This window comes from Ursus maritimus, unplaced genomic scaffold, assembly GCF_017311325.1.
Source record: "Ursus maritimus isolate PB19 unplaced genomic scaffold, ASM1731132v1 scaffold_7, whole genome shotgun sequence".
Taxonomy (NCBI): domain Eukaryota; kingdom Metazoa; phylum Chordata; class Mammalia; order Carnivora; family Ursidae; genus Ursus; species Ursus maritimus.
Genome location: NW_024426885.1, coordinates 52,279,810 through 52,297,913, shown reverse-complemented (window position 1 = coordinate 52,297,913; position 18,104 = coordinate 52,279,810). Strand labels below are relative to the sequence as shown.

Sequence of the window (18,104 nt, the reverse complement as noted above, 5' to 3'; positions counted from 1 at the left end):
GGGGGGGGCAGTAGGGGAGAAAATGGCACTGGCCAGCTCCTTTATTCTCAGAGATGTGTCTCTGTGAATACTGCCTCAGGGACACACTCCAAAAAGAGCAAATAATCTCCCTACTCTCTGCCCTATGTTTTCTTCAGATTGCTATTTCCACTGTATGCCCCCAGATTCTTTGCCTGCCTTCTCTCCAAGAGCAGCACATCCCTCTGGGCTCTATCCCAGCCAAGCCTGCTGAACTCTAAAATTCCAAGCCTTAAACCCCACTGGTTGCAAGAACTCATGAAATTCAGCCTCTCTCATTTTCCAAGCCAGTGGCTATGGGAAAATGTTCTCCTTGTTCATTACCCTGTGTGCTACTCTCTCTCTCACCCTTCTCCACATCCATGGCTCCCTCCCATCTGCAGCAGCTGTGATCCGTTTCTCCCCCAAGTCACATCTCCCCACTTCCTACCTTCTTTGATGTGACCATTAGTCTTCATGTCAGTTTCTGGGATATTTAGGATGATCTGATGGTTATCCAGTTGTATTCAAGGGACAAGGTGAGCCTGGGGTGCTCCTACTCCATCACCATCTTCCTATCTCTACAGGAAGATTTCTTGACTAATTTTAGGACATGTGCCAAAGAAGCAGAGATGTGTGTCAGCTTTCTCTGGGAACAGAAGTACTTTCGGGCACTATTATTCTTTTCCTTACCCAGCATAGATGGCCAGACACCTGTGGGAGACAGTTCTGACACCTCCATCTATCTTGTTGGTACTATTTCTGCCCCAGAATTGCCCTGCAGGCTCACCCCACCCAAACTGACCAACCTGGCAGTCACCTCCAAAAGCAGCTCCTACCCCACCACACCTGGTAGTCAGCCCTGGCCAGGAACAGCTCACCTACAAAACAATGCCTGCCCCAGGGTGTGAGGAAGCTAATCCCACACACTAGCATGCTGACAGTAGCTGCTGATGGGTCTCTCAGCTAGCCACTCCAGGAGCAAGCTCTGCCCAACACTGCACCTGCAGCAGTCACAGTGGGTCATTGCACAGCGGGGCTGAGGGTTAGTCCTGCTCACCATTGAGCCTACAACGACTGCAATCAGGCCTCTCAGTGAGCTGCTCAAGAGGCAAACACTGCCCACCAGTGTGCCCACAGTAGCCTTGACTCAAGCACAACAGGAGGGTGCAGGCAGCCCACACAAGGGACAACCCTGCAGCACCTGGTTCTGATGACCAGGGTGGATTGCACTACAGAGCACCACAGGATGCCTTCTACATAAGATAACTACTTTCAAAACCAGGCCTACTTAATACATAGAGAAAAACACAGCATCAGAAAAAATCAGGAGACCAAGGAATGGGTTCTAAATGAAGTAACAAGACAAAACAACAGAGAAAGAGCTAAATGAAATGGAGAGAAAGCAATCTACCTGATAAAGAATTCAAAGATACTCACTGGACTTGAGAGAAGAGTGGGGGATAGAAAGGGATAGAAAATAAAAAAAAAAAAAAAAAAAAAAAAAAAAAAAAAAAGGACCAGTCAGACCAAAAAATACCGTAACTGAAGTGAAAAATACACCGGGGTTGGGGGTGCCTGGGTGGCTCAGTTGGTTAAACACCTGACTCTTGATTTCGGCTCAGGTCATGATGTCAGGGTTCTGGGATTGAGCCCCACAAGAGCTCTGTGCTGGACATGGAATCTGCTTAAGATCCTCTCTCTCTCTCCCTCCTCTCCCTCCCTCTGGAAAAAGAAAAAAAAAAAAAACTAGAGGGAATCAACAGCAGATTAGAGAATGTAGAAAAATGGTTCAGGGATCTGGAAGACAGGGTGATGGAAAGCAACCAAATTGAGACAGCAAATAGAAAACGAATTTTAAAAGAGGATAGGTTAAGGCACCTCAGTGATAACACTAAGTGTAATAACATTCACATTGTAGGAGTCCTAGAGAAGAGAGAAAATTTATTTGAAGAAATGATAGCTGAAAACTTCCCTAACCTTGAGAAGGAAACAGACATTCAGGCCCAGGAATCGCAGAGAACCTCAAACATGATGGACCCAAGAAAGTCCAACCGAGACATATAATAATTAAAATGACAAAAGTTAAAGACACAGAGTCTTTTTTTTTTTTTAAGATTTTTATTTATTTATTTGACAGAGAGAGAGACAGCCAGTGAGAGAGGGAACACAAGCAGGGGGAGTGGGAGAGGAAGAAGCAGGCTCCCAGCAGAGCAGGGAGCCCGATGCGGGGCTCGATCCCAGGACCTTGGGATCACACCCTGAGCCAAAGGCAGACACTTAATGACTGAGCCACCCAGGCGCCCCATAAAGACAGAGAGTCTTAAAAGCAGCAAGAGAAAAGGAAACCGTTACATACAAGGAAAACCTCATAAGGCTATCAGCTGATTTTTCAGCAGAAATTTTGCAAGCCAGAAAAATGTGGCATAATATATTCAAAGTGCTGAAATGAAAAACCTACAACCAAGAATACATTACCCAGTAAAGTTATCATTCAGCATTGAAAGAGAGATAAAGAATTTCCCAAACAAAAGTTAAAGGAGTTATCACTACTAAACTGGCCTTACAAAGAATGTTAAAGGACCTTTAAGTAGAAACAAAAAGGCCATAACTAGAAGTAAGAAAATTTTGAAAGGAAAAAAAAAATTACTGTTAAAAGCAAATATACAGTAATGGTAGTAATCAATCACTTATAAAGCTACTATGAAGGTTAAACACAAAAGTAGTAACATGTATTATATCTACAAAAATTAGTCAAGATATACAAAATAAAAAGATGTAAAATATATAAAACATGGAGTAAAAATCAAGTGCTTTTAGAATGTGTTCAAACTTAAGCAACCATCAACTTAATATAGACTACTGTATATACATAGGGTGTTATATATGAACCTCATAGTAACCACATTGCAAACCTTTGATGGATCCACACACAAAAAAGAGAGAGGAATCCAAAAATAACAATAGTGGAATTCATCGAACCACAATGGAAGAGACCAATAAAAGAAAAGAACAGGGAATAATGCAAAAATAACCAGAAAACAGTTAACAAAATGACAGTAATACATACCTATCAATAATTACTTTAAATGCAAATGGGTTAAATGCTCCAATCAAAAGAAATTGGGTGAGTGAAGAAACAAACAAGACCTAATCTTTATGCTGCCTAAAAGAAACTCACTTTAGATATAAGGACACACAGAGAGTAAAGTGAAGGGTTGGGGAAAAAATTGCTTTCAAATGGAAACCGAAAGAAAGCTGGACTAGTAATACTTAGACAAAATAAACTTTAAAATAGAGACTGTAATAAGAGACAAAGAGAAGCATTACATAATAAAGGGATCAATCCAACAAAAGAATATAACAATTGTAAATATCTATGCATCCAATATAGAAGCACCTAAATATATAAAGCAAATATTAACAAACATAAAGGAACAAATCGACAGTAATACAATTATAGCAGGGACTTTAATGCCCCATGTACATTATGGATAGACCATTCAGACAGCAGATCAATAAGGAAACTGGCTTTGAATGATACATTATACAAGATGGAGTTAACAGATATATACAGAACCTTCCATCCCAAAAATGGCAGAATACACAAAGAACAAGTACAAATGGAACATTTTCCAAGATGGATCACATGTTAGGCCACAAAACAAGTCTCTATAAATTTAATATTTAAATCAGATCAGGGGCACCTGGGTGGTTAAGTCAGTTAAGCATCTGACTCTTGATTTTGGCTCAGCTTATGATCTGAGTCCTAGGATCAAACCCCACATCAGCCCCCCCCACCGCGGGTGTCTGCTTATCTCCCTCTGCCCTGCCCACACCTCATGCTCACTCCCTCCCTCTCTCACTCTCGAAAATAAACAAATAAATATTTAAATCATATCAAGTATCTTTTCCACCCACAATGGTATGAAATGAGAAATCAGTTACAAGAAAAATACTAGAAGAAATACAAACACATGGAGGATAACAACATACTACCAAACAATGAAAAAAAAAATCAAAGAGGAAATCAAAAAATACCTGGAGACAAATGAAAATGGAAACAGGACAGTTCAAAATCTTTGGGACACAGCAAGGGCAGTTCTAAGAAGGAAGGTTACAGCAATACAGGGCTACCCCAAAAACCAAGAAAAGTCTTATTCTAAATTTACACATAAAGGAACTAGAAATAGTATAACAAAGCCCAGACTTAGCAGAAGGAAGGAAATAATAAAGATCAGCGTGGAAATAAATGAAATAGAGACTTAAAAAAATCATTAGAAAAGATCACTGAAACTAAGAGCTGTTTCTTTGAAAAAGTAAAATTGATACACCTTTAGCCAGACTTACCAAGAAAAAAAAAGGACTCAAAATCAGAAATGAAAGAGAACTTACAAACTACATCAGAGAAATATAAGGCTTATAAGAGACTGCTATCAAAAATTATATACCAATAAATTGGACAATTTACAAGAAATGGGTAAATTTCTGGATACACACAATTCTCTAAGACTGAGTGAGGAAGAAATAGAAAATCTAAACAGATCAATTACTAGTAACAAAATTTTGAATTGGTAATCAAAAAACTCCCAAGATGGGGTGCCTCAGTGACTTGTCGGTTAAGCATCCGATTCTTGATTTCAGCTCAGGTAATGACCTCAGGATTCTGAGATCCAGCCCCACATAGGGCTCCATGCTCAGTGGGGAGTCTGCTCCAGATTCTCTCTCTCCCTCCCCCTGCCCCTCCCCCCACTTGTGCTCTCTCTCTAAAATAAATAAATCTTAAAAAAAAAAAAACAACAACAATAAAGAGCATATCTCTAAAACAAAACAAAAAACTCGCAAGAAAAGTCCAGGACATGATGCTTCACAGGTGAATTTTAGCTAACATGTAAAGACAAGTTAAAACCTATCCCTATGAGGACGCCTAAGTGGCTCAGTCAGTTGAGCACCTGACTCTTGATTTTGGCTTAGGTCATGATCTCAAGGTCATGGGCTCAAACCCCACATCAAGCTCTACACTGGGCATGGAGCCCGCTTGGGATTCTCTCTCTCCCTCTTCCTCCCCCCTTCCCCGCTGCTCACTCACTCTCTCTTGTTAAAAAAAAACCAAAAACAAAAAACCCAAACCAAAACAAAACAAAAAAAACCCACAAAAAAAAAAAAAAACTATCCCCCCTCAAACTACCCTGAGAAATAGAAGAGGAAGGAATCCTTCCGAGTTCATTCTATGAGATCAGGATTATCCTGATACCAAAACAAGACAATGACAGTACCCAAAAAATAAGATTACAGACTAATATCCCTGATGAACATAGATGCAAAAGTCTTCAGCATATATTAGCAAAAAGAACTTAAAATTACATTGAAAGAGGGGTGCCTGGGTGGCTCAGTTGGGTAAGCATCCAACTCTTGATTTAAGCTCAGGTCATGATCTCAAGGTCGTGAGATTGAGCCCTATGTTGGGCTCCATGCTCAGCAGGGAATCTGCTTGAGATTCTCTCCCTCTCTCTCTGCCCCTCCCCCAGCTTGTATTATCTCTCTCCCTCTCTCAAATAAATAAATAAATCTTTAAGAAAATACACTAAAAGAATCATTCACCAAGATCAAGTGGGATTTATTTCAATGATGCAAGAATGGTTCAACATCCACAAATCAATGTGGATTCTGACAAAACAAAGGATAAAAATCACATGATCATCTCAATAGATACAGAAAAAGCATTTGACAAAATCCAACATCCAGTCATAATAAAAGCTGTCAACAAAGTGGGCAGAGTAGAAACATACCTCAACAAAATAAAGACCATATACGTCAAATTCACAGCTAACATCATACTCAATGGTGAAAATATGAAAGCTTTCCCTCTAAGATCGGAAACAAGACAAGGATGTCCACTCTCACTGCTTTATTTAACATAGTACTGGAAGTCCTAGCCACAGCAATCAGACAAGGGTAAAAAACGTATCCAAATTGGAAAGGAAGAAGGAAAACTGTTGTATCTGCAGATGACATACTACAAAAAAACCCAAAATTCGGAAACCTAAAGACTCCAGCAAAAGCCTGTTAGAATAAATGAATTTAGTAAAGTTGCAAGATACAAAATCAATATACAGAAACCTGTTACATTTCTATACACTAATAACAAAACAGCAGAATGAGAAATTAGGAAAACATTTCCATTTACATAAAAAAATAACAGGAATAAATTTAGTGATGGAGCTTATATTCTGAAAAGTATGATATTATGAAGGAAATTGAAGATGACTCACATAAATGGAAAGGTATACCATGCTCATGGATCGGAAGAATTAATTTTGTTAAAACATCCAATTATGCAAAGTAATCTTCAAATTCAGTGCAATCCCTATAAAAAAACTAGTAGCATTATTCATAGAACTAGAATGAAAATTTCTAAAATTTGCATGGAACCACAGAAAGCCCTGAATATCCCATATAATCCTGAGAAAGAAGAACAGGGTTGGAGGTGTCACAATCTCAGAATTCAAACTATACTATAAAGCTGCAGTAATCAAAACAGCATAGTACTGTCACAAAAACAGACACACAGATCGATGAAACAGAATTAAGAACCCAGAAATAAGACCATGTTTATATGGCCAATTAATTTACGACAAAGGAGACAAGAATGTACAATGTGGAAAAGACAGTCTCTTCAATAAATGGTGTTGGAAAAACTGGACAGCTATATGTGAAAGATTGAAACAGACCACTTATGGCATACACAAAAATAAACTCAAAATGGATTAAAGACTTAAGTATAAGACTGAAATCATAAAACTCCTAAAAAGAAAATATAGGCAGTAAACTCATAGACATCAGCCTTAGCAATATTTTTGGATATGTCTCCCCAAGAAGGAAAACAAAAGCAAAAATAAACAACTGGGACTCTATCAAACTAAGAAGCTTTTGCATGCACAGTGAAGGAAATGATAAAAAGGAGGAAAACAAAGGCAAAAATAAAAAACTGAAACTATATCAAACTAAGAAGCTTTTGCAGTAAAGGAAGTCATTTAAAAAAAATGAAAAGGCAACCGACTGAATGGGAGAAGGTATTAGTAAATGATATTCAGTAAGAGATTAGTATCTGAAATATATAAAGAACTCACATAACTCGACACCAAATGATGTTAAAAATGGGCAGAGGACCTGAATAAACATTTTCCCAAAGAAGACATACTAATGGCTAATAGACACATGAAAAGATGCTCAACATCACTAATCATCAGGAAAATGCAAATCAAAATCACAATGAGACCTCACACCAGTCAGATGGCTAATATCAAAAAGACAAGAACTGGGGTATTTGTCTGGCTCAGTCAGTAGAGCATGTGACTCTTGATCTTAGGGTCATGAGTTCAAGCCCCATGTTGGCCATAGAGCTTACTTAAAATAATAATTAAAAAAAAGACAAGAAATAAGATGTGTTGACAAGGATGTGGAAAAAAGGGAACCCGTATGCACTGTTGGTGAGAATGTAAATTGATGTAGTCACTATGGAAAAGAGTATGGAGTTTCCTCAAAAAATTAAAAATTGAGGGGCGCCTGGGTGGTGCAGTCATTAAGCGTCTGCCTTCGGCTCAGGGCGTGATCCCGGCGTTCTGGGATCGAGCCCCACATCAGGCTCCTCAGCTAGAAGCCTGCTTCTTCCTCTCCCACTCCCCCTGCTTGTGTTCTCTCTCGCTGGCTCTCTCTCTGTGTCAAATAAATAAATAAAATCTTTTTCAAAAAATTAAAAATTGAGTACCATATGATCCAGTCATTTTACTTCTGGAGATTTTAGTGAAAGGAAGCAAATACCTAATTTGAAAAGATATAAGAACCCCTATGTTTATTGAAGCATTATTTATTTACAACAGCCAAGACATGGAAGCAGCCTAAGTGTCCACTGATAGATGAATGGGTAAAGATGTGGTATATATGCACAATGGAGTACTACTCAGCCATAAAACATGAAATTTTGCCATTCCCAACAACACGGATGGTCCTAAGAAGTATTATGCTCAGTGAAATAAGATAGAAAAATACAAATACCATGATTTCACTTATACATGTAATCTAAAAAACAAAGGAACAAATATGAAAAACAGAAACAGACTCATACAGAACAAACTAGTTGTTGCCAGAAGGGAGTGTGGGGGGTGATAGGTGAAACAGGTGAAGGGGAATAAGAGGTACAAACTGCCAGTTATAAAATAAGTAAGTCACTTGGGTGAAAAGTATAGCATAGGGAATATAGTCAATATCATAACTCTGTATGGTCAGAGATGGTAGCTACAGTTATCGTGGCAAGCATTTTGAAATGTACATAGTTGTCAAATCATTGTGCAGTACACCTGAAACTAATGTTAAACAGGTTTCAATTTAAAAAAATGAATTCACATGTATGACCAGAACCCAGACCAAGAACAGAATATTACCAACACTTCATAAGCCCCTCTCATGCTTTCTCTCAGTCACTTACTAAACTCCTACACCCCCAAGAGTAACCCTATCCTAACTTATAACAATGGATTCCTATAGTATATACCATTTTGCATCTGTCTTTTTAAACTCAACATTGTTAGATTCAACTGTTTTGCTTGGAATAATAGTTTCATTGTTATATCATATTCTATTGTATGACTATATCACATTTTACTGTTGATGGCTATTTGAGTAGTTTGCAGTTATGTTTGCCAGCATATGGTGTTGTCAGGAATGTTCTTGTACATGTCTTCTGGTGAACATATGTACTATATACATAAAAGTAGCACTGTTGGGTCATAAGATATGGTATTCCAACGTCAGTGGGGACTGTCAAAAAATTTCCAAGGTGGTTGCATCCATTTACGCTCTCCAGTATTGTATGAGAGTTCCAGTTGCTCCACATGTTTGCTACATTTGATACTGTCTACGTGGGTTCTTTTTTAAGCCACTCTGTTGTATGCACTTCAAGTTCTCTTTTAAAGCTGAAATTGGAGGGGTGCCTGGGTGGCTCAGTCTGTTAAGTGTCCAATTCTTGGTTTCCGCTTAGGTCATGATCTCAGGATTGTGGGATTGAGTCCCACGTGGAGCTCTGTGCTCAGTGGGGAGTCTGCTTGGGATTCTTTCTCTCCCTCTCCCTCTCCCTCCCCACCCCCCCTCTCTCAAATAAATAAATCTTTAAAATAAATAAAGCTGGAATTGGAAAACAGAACTAACACCCTTTAAAAACTAACTGGTTTAGGGGCACCTGGGTGGCTCAGTTGGTTAAGTGGCTGCCTCCAGCTCAGTTCATGATCCCAGGGTCCTGGGATCGAGCTCCACATCAGGCTCCCTGCTCAGTGGGGAGTCTGCTTCTCCCCTTCCCTCTACCTGCCACTCCCCTGCCTGTGCTCTCTCTGTCAAATAAGTATATAAAATCTTTAAAAAAAAAAACTAACTGGTTTATATTATATGAGCTTAAACTTTTGGAAATAACAGATAAATGATAAAGTCCACGGTTATATCCAAACTACAGTAATAATAAACACTGGTGATAAAGGAACTCTTTCAATTTTCAGTATCAAGTCTGACATATCAGAGAAAACTTTCATTTCAACTTTCATAATTTACCAATGTTGGGCTGTAAATTAATAATATCCTTTTAGTTTATTTTTCTGTGCATCCATAAATTTAGGTTATTTCATTGTATTATTTGATTTTTAAAGTCTAAAAAAAAAAGATCTTGAAATGCAGCTGGAGGATCTCTAAGTGGTTTAGTGGACTGATTGTTTAGTCAGTTGACCCCCAAAAGAGGAGTCACCAAACTTTGTGTATAAAAGAGCCAGGTTGTACTGTTTCAGTCTTTGCCAGCCATCCAGTCCGTTGCAATTACTCATCTCTGCCCTTGAAAGCGGCCACAACAATATGCAAATGAGTGAATGTGATTACATACACACCTATGTGCTCAGTATATATGTTCACTAAAACATACTTTAAAATGTCCATAATAGCACCACATGCTGGAAAATATAAACTTGCAACTACCCAAATGTCCCTCAACAGTACAGTGTGATACATTCATACAAGAGAGTATTACACAGCAATGAAAATTTTAAAAGTACTGTTGCAACTTTATTTACAAAAACTAGCAATGGTAATGGGCATGAGATTTCCCTTTGGGTGATGAAAAAGTTATGGAACTAGTGGTGATGACTGCACATTATGCATGTACTTAATGCCACTGAATTGTACACTTTAAAATGGTTAAAATGGTAAATTTTATGTTACGCATGTTTTACTGCAATAAGATAAACAGGTAATGGATCATATTTGGCCCATGCATGGGCCATAGTTAGCCACCCCTGCTCTAAAATGTATCCCCGTGAGAAGTCATGTGCTCTAATGGTTAAAAGTAGTTTGTTACTAGACAACCTGGATTTGAGCTCTGGCTCTGACACTAACTTTATACCCTATGCAAGTTTCTTAAACTCACCGTGATTCAGGTTTTTTTTTACATCTATAAAACAATATAATACTAATATAGGGTTGTGTAAGGAATAAATGAGTTACATTAAATTAAAGCATAAACAGTGGTTCCTGGAATATGTAACAGTGTAATAAATGTTAGGTGTTATCATTACTTTTTAAAAATAACATCTTGAAGTATGAAGAGAGAACTCTTGGATTTTTGGCTCTGGTGTGGACCAGTTGGTTAGTCGCTCTCAGAGCCAAACTGCGGGCACTGGTACAAAGTTATCCCTACTACTAAAGCAACTTTTTCTACCCCTACATGAGAAACAAAACCACACTACACAGGAGCATGTGACAACTTGTGGTATTTTAAGGTTTGTGAACAGTAACCCAAAACTATATAAAACACTAAGAAAATATAAACATTTTTGTAACTTACTTTTATGGTCTTTAAACTTTTAATCAGGCCAGTTTTAAAATCCAAATTATGAAAGAATATTTTAAAATAAAAATTGATAATGATATAATTAATTAAAATAATTATTTTTACTATTAACCCTAATTTGCTAATGGAAAAACAAGCTTCAGTGGACATTTTTGTCAAGAAAAGATATACTTTCTCTGAATGAAAGCACAGTATACTGTAAACCAAGTGATGATAACGGAAGTGATTTAGAAATCATGAAGACCCAGAGTGCATAATAATTCTACTCAAAAACATGATTCCTCATCTTAAGTTGAGCTTTGGAACCATAATTGATGGTAAGAAGTGCTAAAATCCCTAAATCCAGTGTTTTGCCATTATGATCAATGATGCTATAAGCGATCTTAAGCGTTTCTCTCAGTGCACATGTGCAAAATCTCCTCCGGGGTATATACCAAGGAACAGAGTTGCTGGGTCATAGGGAATACACATCTTCAATTACTACATCACACCAAATTATCCAACGTGATTGTGCCAGTTCTATATGCCCACTCACAGTTCCTGTATTGATAGTCTTACCAGTATACTGATCAATGTTTGTCAATGTCTAAAAGGATGTTTCACTGTGATTTTGTCTGTTTTAAAAATTAAGATATAATTTACATACAGTAAAATTAACTTTTTAGAGTACAGTTCATATTTTTCATCTCCTTTCCTCTGCACTGAATTCAGAATTATTTCTTCACATCTTTTTCTTCCAGTTCACTGTCTCCAGCAGTAGCTAATATATTAATTTTGTTCTTAATTTTAGCAGTTTTAGGTTCTCCTTTGTAGTTTTTTTTTTTTTCCTTTCCAAATCTGCTTGGCTATTTAAATTTTAATTCATTAAAATTAACTAAAATTTAAAAATCTGTTGCTCAGTAACACTAGCCAGACTTTAAGGGCTCCAGAGCCACGTGTGGCTGGAAGCCATTATATTAGTGCACGTCTAAAACATTTCCACCAACTCCAAGTGTTCTATGGATAGCTACGCTCTAGAGATCATTTTTCCTTCTGCCAGGTACCAATAGGCACCATCAGCCTGGGAAACCACTTTAAACTAACTTCTTAAGGGTTTTTGTTGTTGTTTTTAAACATGCAGATGGTATGAAACGGGGCTGCAAAAATGAGTGAAGCCTAGCTTGAGATTAGAAATTCTTGGGGAAGATTTTTTTTCACTGTTTTGCTGTGGGTCTGAAGATATCCGTGGATAATAGATTCTATTCCTTTGCTCAGATGATGAGAGTAATGTTGCAATCACCAGACCAGCTTCAGAAAGCCCCTGTGTGCTGAGTGAACCACAACCTTTGGTCTTACCTCGAGTGCCACAGTCGAAGGTGCCGTCCATCACCTCAAATCCAGTAAGCCCCACACAGGAATGTACTGAAGAACCTAGGACTGTTCTTGCCAGAAGAAGCTTGTTCAGAGTTATTTGCCTTAATTTTATTATTTATGACTCAATTTTTTTCAGTAAAGTTATGTGTTTATCATCATAATCCAGTGACTCTCTGCATTGATAAATCTAAGTTTAAAAAATTAATAGTGGGACACCTGGGTGCCTCAGTCAGTTAAGTGTCCCTCTCTTGATTTCAGCTCAGGTCATGATCTCAGGGCTGTGACATCAAGTTCCATGGCAGGTTCTGCACTGGCCGTGGAGCCTGCTTAAGATTCTCTGTGCACCTCCCCCCGCCCGACCCCTCTCCTTCCTCCAGCTTTCCCTTGCATGTACACACATGTGCTCTAAAAGAAATTTTAAAAAAATTAATAGCAAACTAGGGTTGATAATTTTCAATCAGGTCTTTTTTTTTTTTTAAACAGATGGCTTTTTTTTTTTTTTTAAGATTTTATTTTTTTATCAGAGAGAGCACAAGCAGGGGGAGCAACAGGCAGAGGAAGAAGCAGGCTCACCGCTAAGCAAGGAGCCCGACGCGGGACTTGATCCCAGGACACCTGGGATCATGACCCCAGCTGAAGGCATATACTTAACTGACTGAGCCACTGAGGTGTCCCTCTTTTTTTCTTAATTTACCTATTTGAGAGAGGGAGAGCACAAGCAGGAGCAGAGGGAGAGGGAGAAGCAGGCTCCTCACTGAGCAGGGAGCCTGATGCAGGACTCCATCTCAGGACCCTGGGATCATGACCTGAGCCGAAGGCAGACGCTTAACAGCTGAGCCACCCAGGCGCCCCTCAGTCAGCTCTTTTTCAAAGTCATCCATAAGTTATGCAATGTAGAATCAGCTATGTGGTCAGCCTCAGTCTATTCGGGGAAGAATAAAGGCTATGACAGAAAGGGGGACCAAAGGCTAGGACAGAAGGGGGGACCAATCTCAAATGTTCTGTGGCCTTAACATCCTATCCTTTCAATTTCTCCATTTGACTCCCTTTTCTTTTATCTCAGCCTACCTGGTTTTTATTTTTGATATTTGAATCTGTTGACTTTTGCCTTTTGGGTGTTTAGTACTGGTTAATAACTGAGGTGTAAAAGGCAAACCAAAGTAAGGAAGAAGTGGGCCCCATGAAGTCTGTGGACAAGCACAAACATGGCCATCTCTTGCAGAAGGCTGATGAGCCTGGTCTCATCTCTGTGTAATGATTTATCTAGTCCCGGTTTCTACATGATAGTTTCCCGGTGTTCCTTGTGGCAAAACAAACAAACAAACAGGGGGGGTAGGGGAATTCTAATTCTTGAGCCACGCTCATCAACCCTGGGTTTTACTACCAGACCTAGCATTTGCTTTGGTGGTGCGCTGGCCTGATATTGTGCTACTGGATTTACAAATGGGTCATTTAAAAATAAAATCGGCAAGGCCCATCCCTGTCTTATCACACTGGATGATTAACCAGGTGAACTAATGTTCCTTTGGTGGTAACAAAATGCTTCTAACATGCTGAAGTGGTATGACTATGGGTTAGGTAGCCTAAGTTATGAATAATTAACTTAAATGTTTCTGGCTGTTAATGACCAAAGGAAAGAGAGGCATTAATTCAAATATTCCTGAGAGAAAGTGGGAGGAAAATGCATGCTAGGCATAGGAGATGACCAGAAAGGGCACTGAACTGATGACTGACAGAGAAAATCAACAGCACTCCAAGATGGCAATGTCAGTCCACGGAAGATTAAATCCTGCTAACACTAGAACTCTTGCTAATCGTCTTCAGAATTAAGTTATGACTGATAGCTGACTGCTCCAAGGGTAGTGAAAGAGAAAGGATTAGTTTGTGCAGAGTGTAAGAGATTCTGTCAGAGTTTACTCTTATTTTTTTCTATATTTATTCCATATTTTTTCTTCTTAGGTTTTCTTTTCTAATGTTATGTAAATAATGATAGTAATGAAGTTCTTGCTCCCCTATCAGAGTGGCTGTTAACTACTTTCATGTCAGTTGATCAGGTTTCCCCTACCTGCTGTCATTTAGAAGTGAAGAGAAAGGGAGTCTGACTTGTCATCTTGACAGTGGACTTCAGGCCCCAGTTGGGCTACTGGCCAAAGACATTATAAAAGTTAAGGCATAGGAGAAAAATGTACAGATGATCTAATCTGAGAATATTAACTTTTGGCAAAGTTGGGAAACCCAGCAAGTGTCTTCACCAACCAGTAACAAGTAATATTTTCTTTTGACATACAGATGAATCTCTGCCAAGCAGCAAGTGGTCATCAGCCAAATGTGAATGGTCTCTTGGTTCATGGGATGCCTCTACAGCCAAGAAATCTCTCCCTAATGGACAAGCTACTGTAAGAAGTGTAAAATTTTAATAGACTTTAGAATTTACATAGATCACTAAGAAATGAAAACTAAATCAGTCAATCATCATGCATATATTGAGTACCTACCAATCAACCAGAGAGACATCTGGGGAGTAAAAACATCTAAGGGAAATGGTTTCCACCCTCAAGGAGCTGATAATGTAACTGGAAAGAGAAGACACACACGGGTAAAAAGAGACTTAACCATATAGGGCATTTTTGTGACTGAATGTCAAGTGTGTGGCACCCAGAATGAATGCATGACAGTCCCAAAGAAGAGAGGCATTTGGGTGGGTAACTATAGTATGAGTTTTTCCTTCAAAGATGGGAGTTCGGATAAGGAGAGAAGAGGAACAAGACTATATTCTAGGTGGGAGGAATGGTGTGGGGAAAGGTCTGGAGACAAAAAATACAAACTATTTAGAAGGGAAAGCAGGCCAATTTTGCTATAGTAAGAAAAGGAATAGGTCAGAATTTTAATGCTTCTGACCAAAAATCACCGACAATCTTCCAGAATTAAAACAGATCATGGTGTGATTAGTGGGGAGGACTATGAAATTAATTAAGGTTGGGACCAGAGTGGACAGTTTTGAATACCATGTTTTTGAGATCCATTCACGTTGTTGCTTTTGTGACCTTTTCTTTTATTGCCAAGTAATATTCTATAGTAAGAATATACCACAATTTGTTTTCTATTCTCCTGTTAAAATGAACATTTGGGGTGTTTCCAGGTTGCGGCTCTTATGCATAAAGGCACCATAAACATTCTTGCATGGGTCTTTTTTGTGGACCTTTTTTTCTTGGGTCAATATGTAGAAGGTGTCATAGGATAGATAAGTGTATGTTTGACTTTACAAGAAACTGCCATACAGTCTTCCAAAGTAATTATGCCATTTTACACTCCCACCAGTGTATGAATTCCACTTGGGGAGCATATGCATTTAAGTCAGGAATCTGAAAGATTTTACAGAACACAGACTGGATTGGAGCAGGAGGAACTGAAGGTAGAGAGTCTAATACAGGAGTTCAAGCATGAGCGGCTAAAAGTCTATGCTCAAGTTGTCGCAAAGGATAAAGCAATGGGATATTTTAGGAGATACTGTAGAAGAGATCAGTTCTATAAAAATAGAGGAAGCAAAGTCAACTCTGAGATTTCAGCAGCAAGTGGTCATCACTTGCTGAGATTTCAAAGCTCAAAGGAAGCTTGTTGTGGGGTAAAGATAAATTTGGTTTGGGGCAGTGTTGCTTTTACAATGCCAAGCCAACTCACTAGAAACATGGGAAAAGGTCAGATTTGGAGGTTGATCTAGAAGTTACCATGCTAAAGGTGATAACCGAATCTAGGATTATGAATGAGTCGTCCAGAAGACAAAATAAAGATAAGCATAGAGCAGCTAAGGCCTGAAGCTTCTGTCACAAAAAGCAGTTAGGGTAAAGAAAAGACTTGTAAGGGAGTGGTTACAGAGGCAGGAAGACCAGCACAAACCCTGTAATGCTCAAGGTTTAGCTCCATTTCTTGGTGGCTACTTTCCCTTCAAAGTCCTCCAAACAATGAAGTATATTTTGCACTACAGGACACCAAAGTGGCCTCAAAGTTTGAGGAACTTGCTGAAAGCCAAAAGAGCATGTGGCAGAGCTTAATTCTTTCACTTCTCTTCCATTTCCTTGTCCAAATACTGGCTCTCAAGTGTCTTACAATCCAAATATCTCATCTGCTAAAAAACAAAAACAAAAACCTGAATCTGTAGGGCAGTTTAAGCTACTTAGCTGTGGGCCTGGTACTCTACTTACCAGCGCACTTACAGAAAATGGTTGGAGTTCAGCTGCTCACACAGATAAGGATCTACTGTAGTCCCAGTGCCCTGGGCAGCACGAGGCTCTGGACCCTTTGCCTGCTTCCAGCTTTCCAAGGAACCCAAACCCCTACCCCTGCAGGCTCCAATGAGCTCAGCATTTTAATCTTCGAGTGGGAGCCTCACTGGTGCCACGCTGCTCCTAAGCAGTCATTACTTGTCTTTCAACTAAGTCTTTCCTTCAGCACAAAGAATGCTTCCAATATGGTAGCGATCTCAGTCCCTGAGGTGAACTTTTGGGAAGCACTCGAGAGCAGGTAATCTTCAGGTCAGCCTTCACTGTAACTGAAGAAGTAACTGTCATGGCAGGTGAATAATGGATTTGCTTTCCCAAATCTCCATTCTAGTAAATTACCTGTATGACTAAAGTGATGTCCTTCTTTTAAGAACACGTTCTCATGCCTGAGCTAGATTATGTGACTTGTATAAACTAGGTTACTTACTTTTGCTTTCTTCACCCTTGAATATATTTTATAGTCTAAGCCTTTGAGTCCTGTTTCCCTATATAGAGCAATGTTGATTTCACTGTGGTTTTCTGATTTGGTCACTAGAGATCTTGATGACAAGTTACTTATGAGACCTGGATCCAGTACCATCCTTTCAACTCGAAATTGGCCAAATCGAGTCCTGGAGCTTAGTACATCAGCTCTGTCATACACAGTGCAGTCTGCCAGGAGACGCAATCCCCCACCACGTACCCTTCATCCTATCAGCACAAGCCATTCACGCGCTGGAACGCCAAGACCTGTGGAAGAAATCCTCAGAGGAGCCCGAATGTAGGTTTCAAAAGCAGCATTTTTGGAAACTGGTAAAACTAATGAAGAAGAATTTTATATAGAGAATGAATTAAAATGTAAGGTTGAAATATATGCCTAGAAACTAATCATTATGTATTCTCATGATGGACTACACCCTGGTTTAAATCCAACAGAGAAAGAAATGTGGTTAAATCTGAATAAAATTCAGATACTGGATCTTTCTGTTAATTTAGCCAAAGATTTTTACTTCTACAATAAAATGTTGGCTAGAATACTTCAGTGACACTTATTGAAGGAATAAGATACATGTATCTTATCAAACATTTTCCTTAGTGAGTACATGCTCTGTGAAATTCATCCCAAAATAAGTTAATTCTCCTTTAATATTTTTCTGTACCACTGAGATCTTATTCCATTGACAATGATAATATTTTAACCTCAGATAAGTACTTGTCTTAATATACCAGGAAAAATATCCCTTAGCACTTCTTAGGAAATAACACTAACCATATTCTCTTTCCTTTTCCCATCTTTAATTCACTCTGACCTTTGTCAGGCAAAAAATACTTAGAAGCCTACTTTTTAAAATAAAATTCTTTCACTAGTTGTTGATTCACAAAATATCTTAGGATGTTTGATTCTAAGACTATGATCAAGGGTGTGAGATAGTATGGCTGTTTTGAATTGAATGTTTTGAATTCAGCTTCTAAATTAAGCACGTCACTATACTTCTCTCCCAACATGTTATTTCTTGACTTTGATTTTTCAATTTATTTTAATTTATCCCAATAGAGTCACTAAAAGAGCTGTCCATAATGCCCAAAAATCTTTGTCAGGACACCAGAGTTCTTTC

General features: G+C 38.7%; 1 protein-coding gene across 6 annotated transcripts in view; it reads left to right on the top strand.

Annotated features, from left to right (window-relative positions):
• FAM149B1 (family with sequence similarity 149 member B1) overlaps positions 1 to 18,104 on the top strand; it is a 75,716-nt gene that overhangs the window by 49,780 nt on the left and 7,832 nt on the right. For all 6 annotated transcript variants that reach the window (XR_569871.2, XR_569872.2, XM_008696036.1 and 3 more), the window contains exons 8-10: positions 12,134 to 12,258; positions 14,522 to 14,628; positions 17,045 to 17,269. Coding sequence is in view for 4 of the 6 variants with exons in the window: in XM_008696036.1 (XP_008694258.1) it covers positions 12,134 to 12,258; positions 14,522 to 14,628; positions 17,045 to 17,269 (457 nt within the window). In the remaining 2 variants the exon portion in view is untranslated. The remainder of the gene's footprint in view (positions 1 to 12,133; positions 12,259 to 14,521; positions 14,629 to 17,044; positions 17,270 to 18,104) is intronic.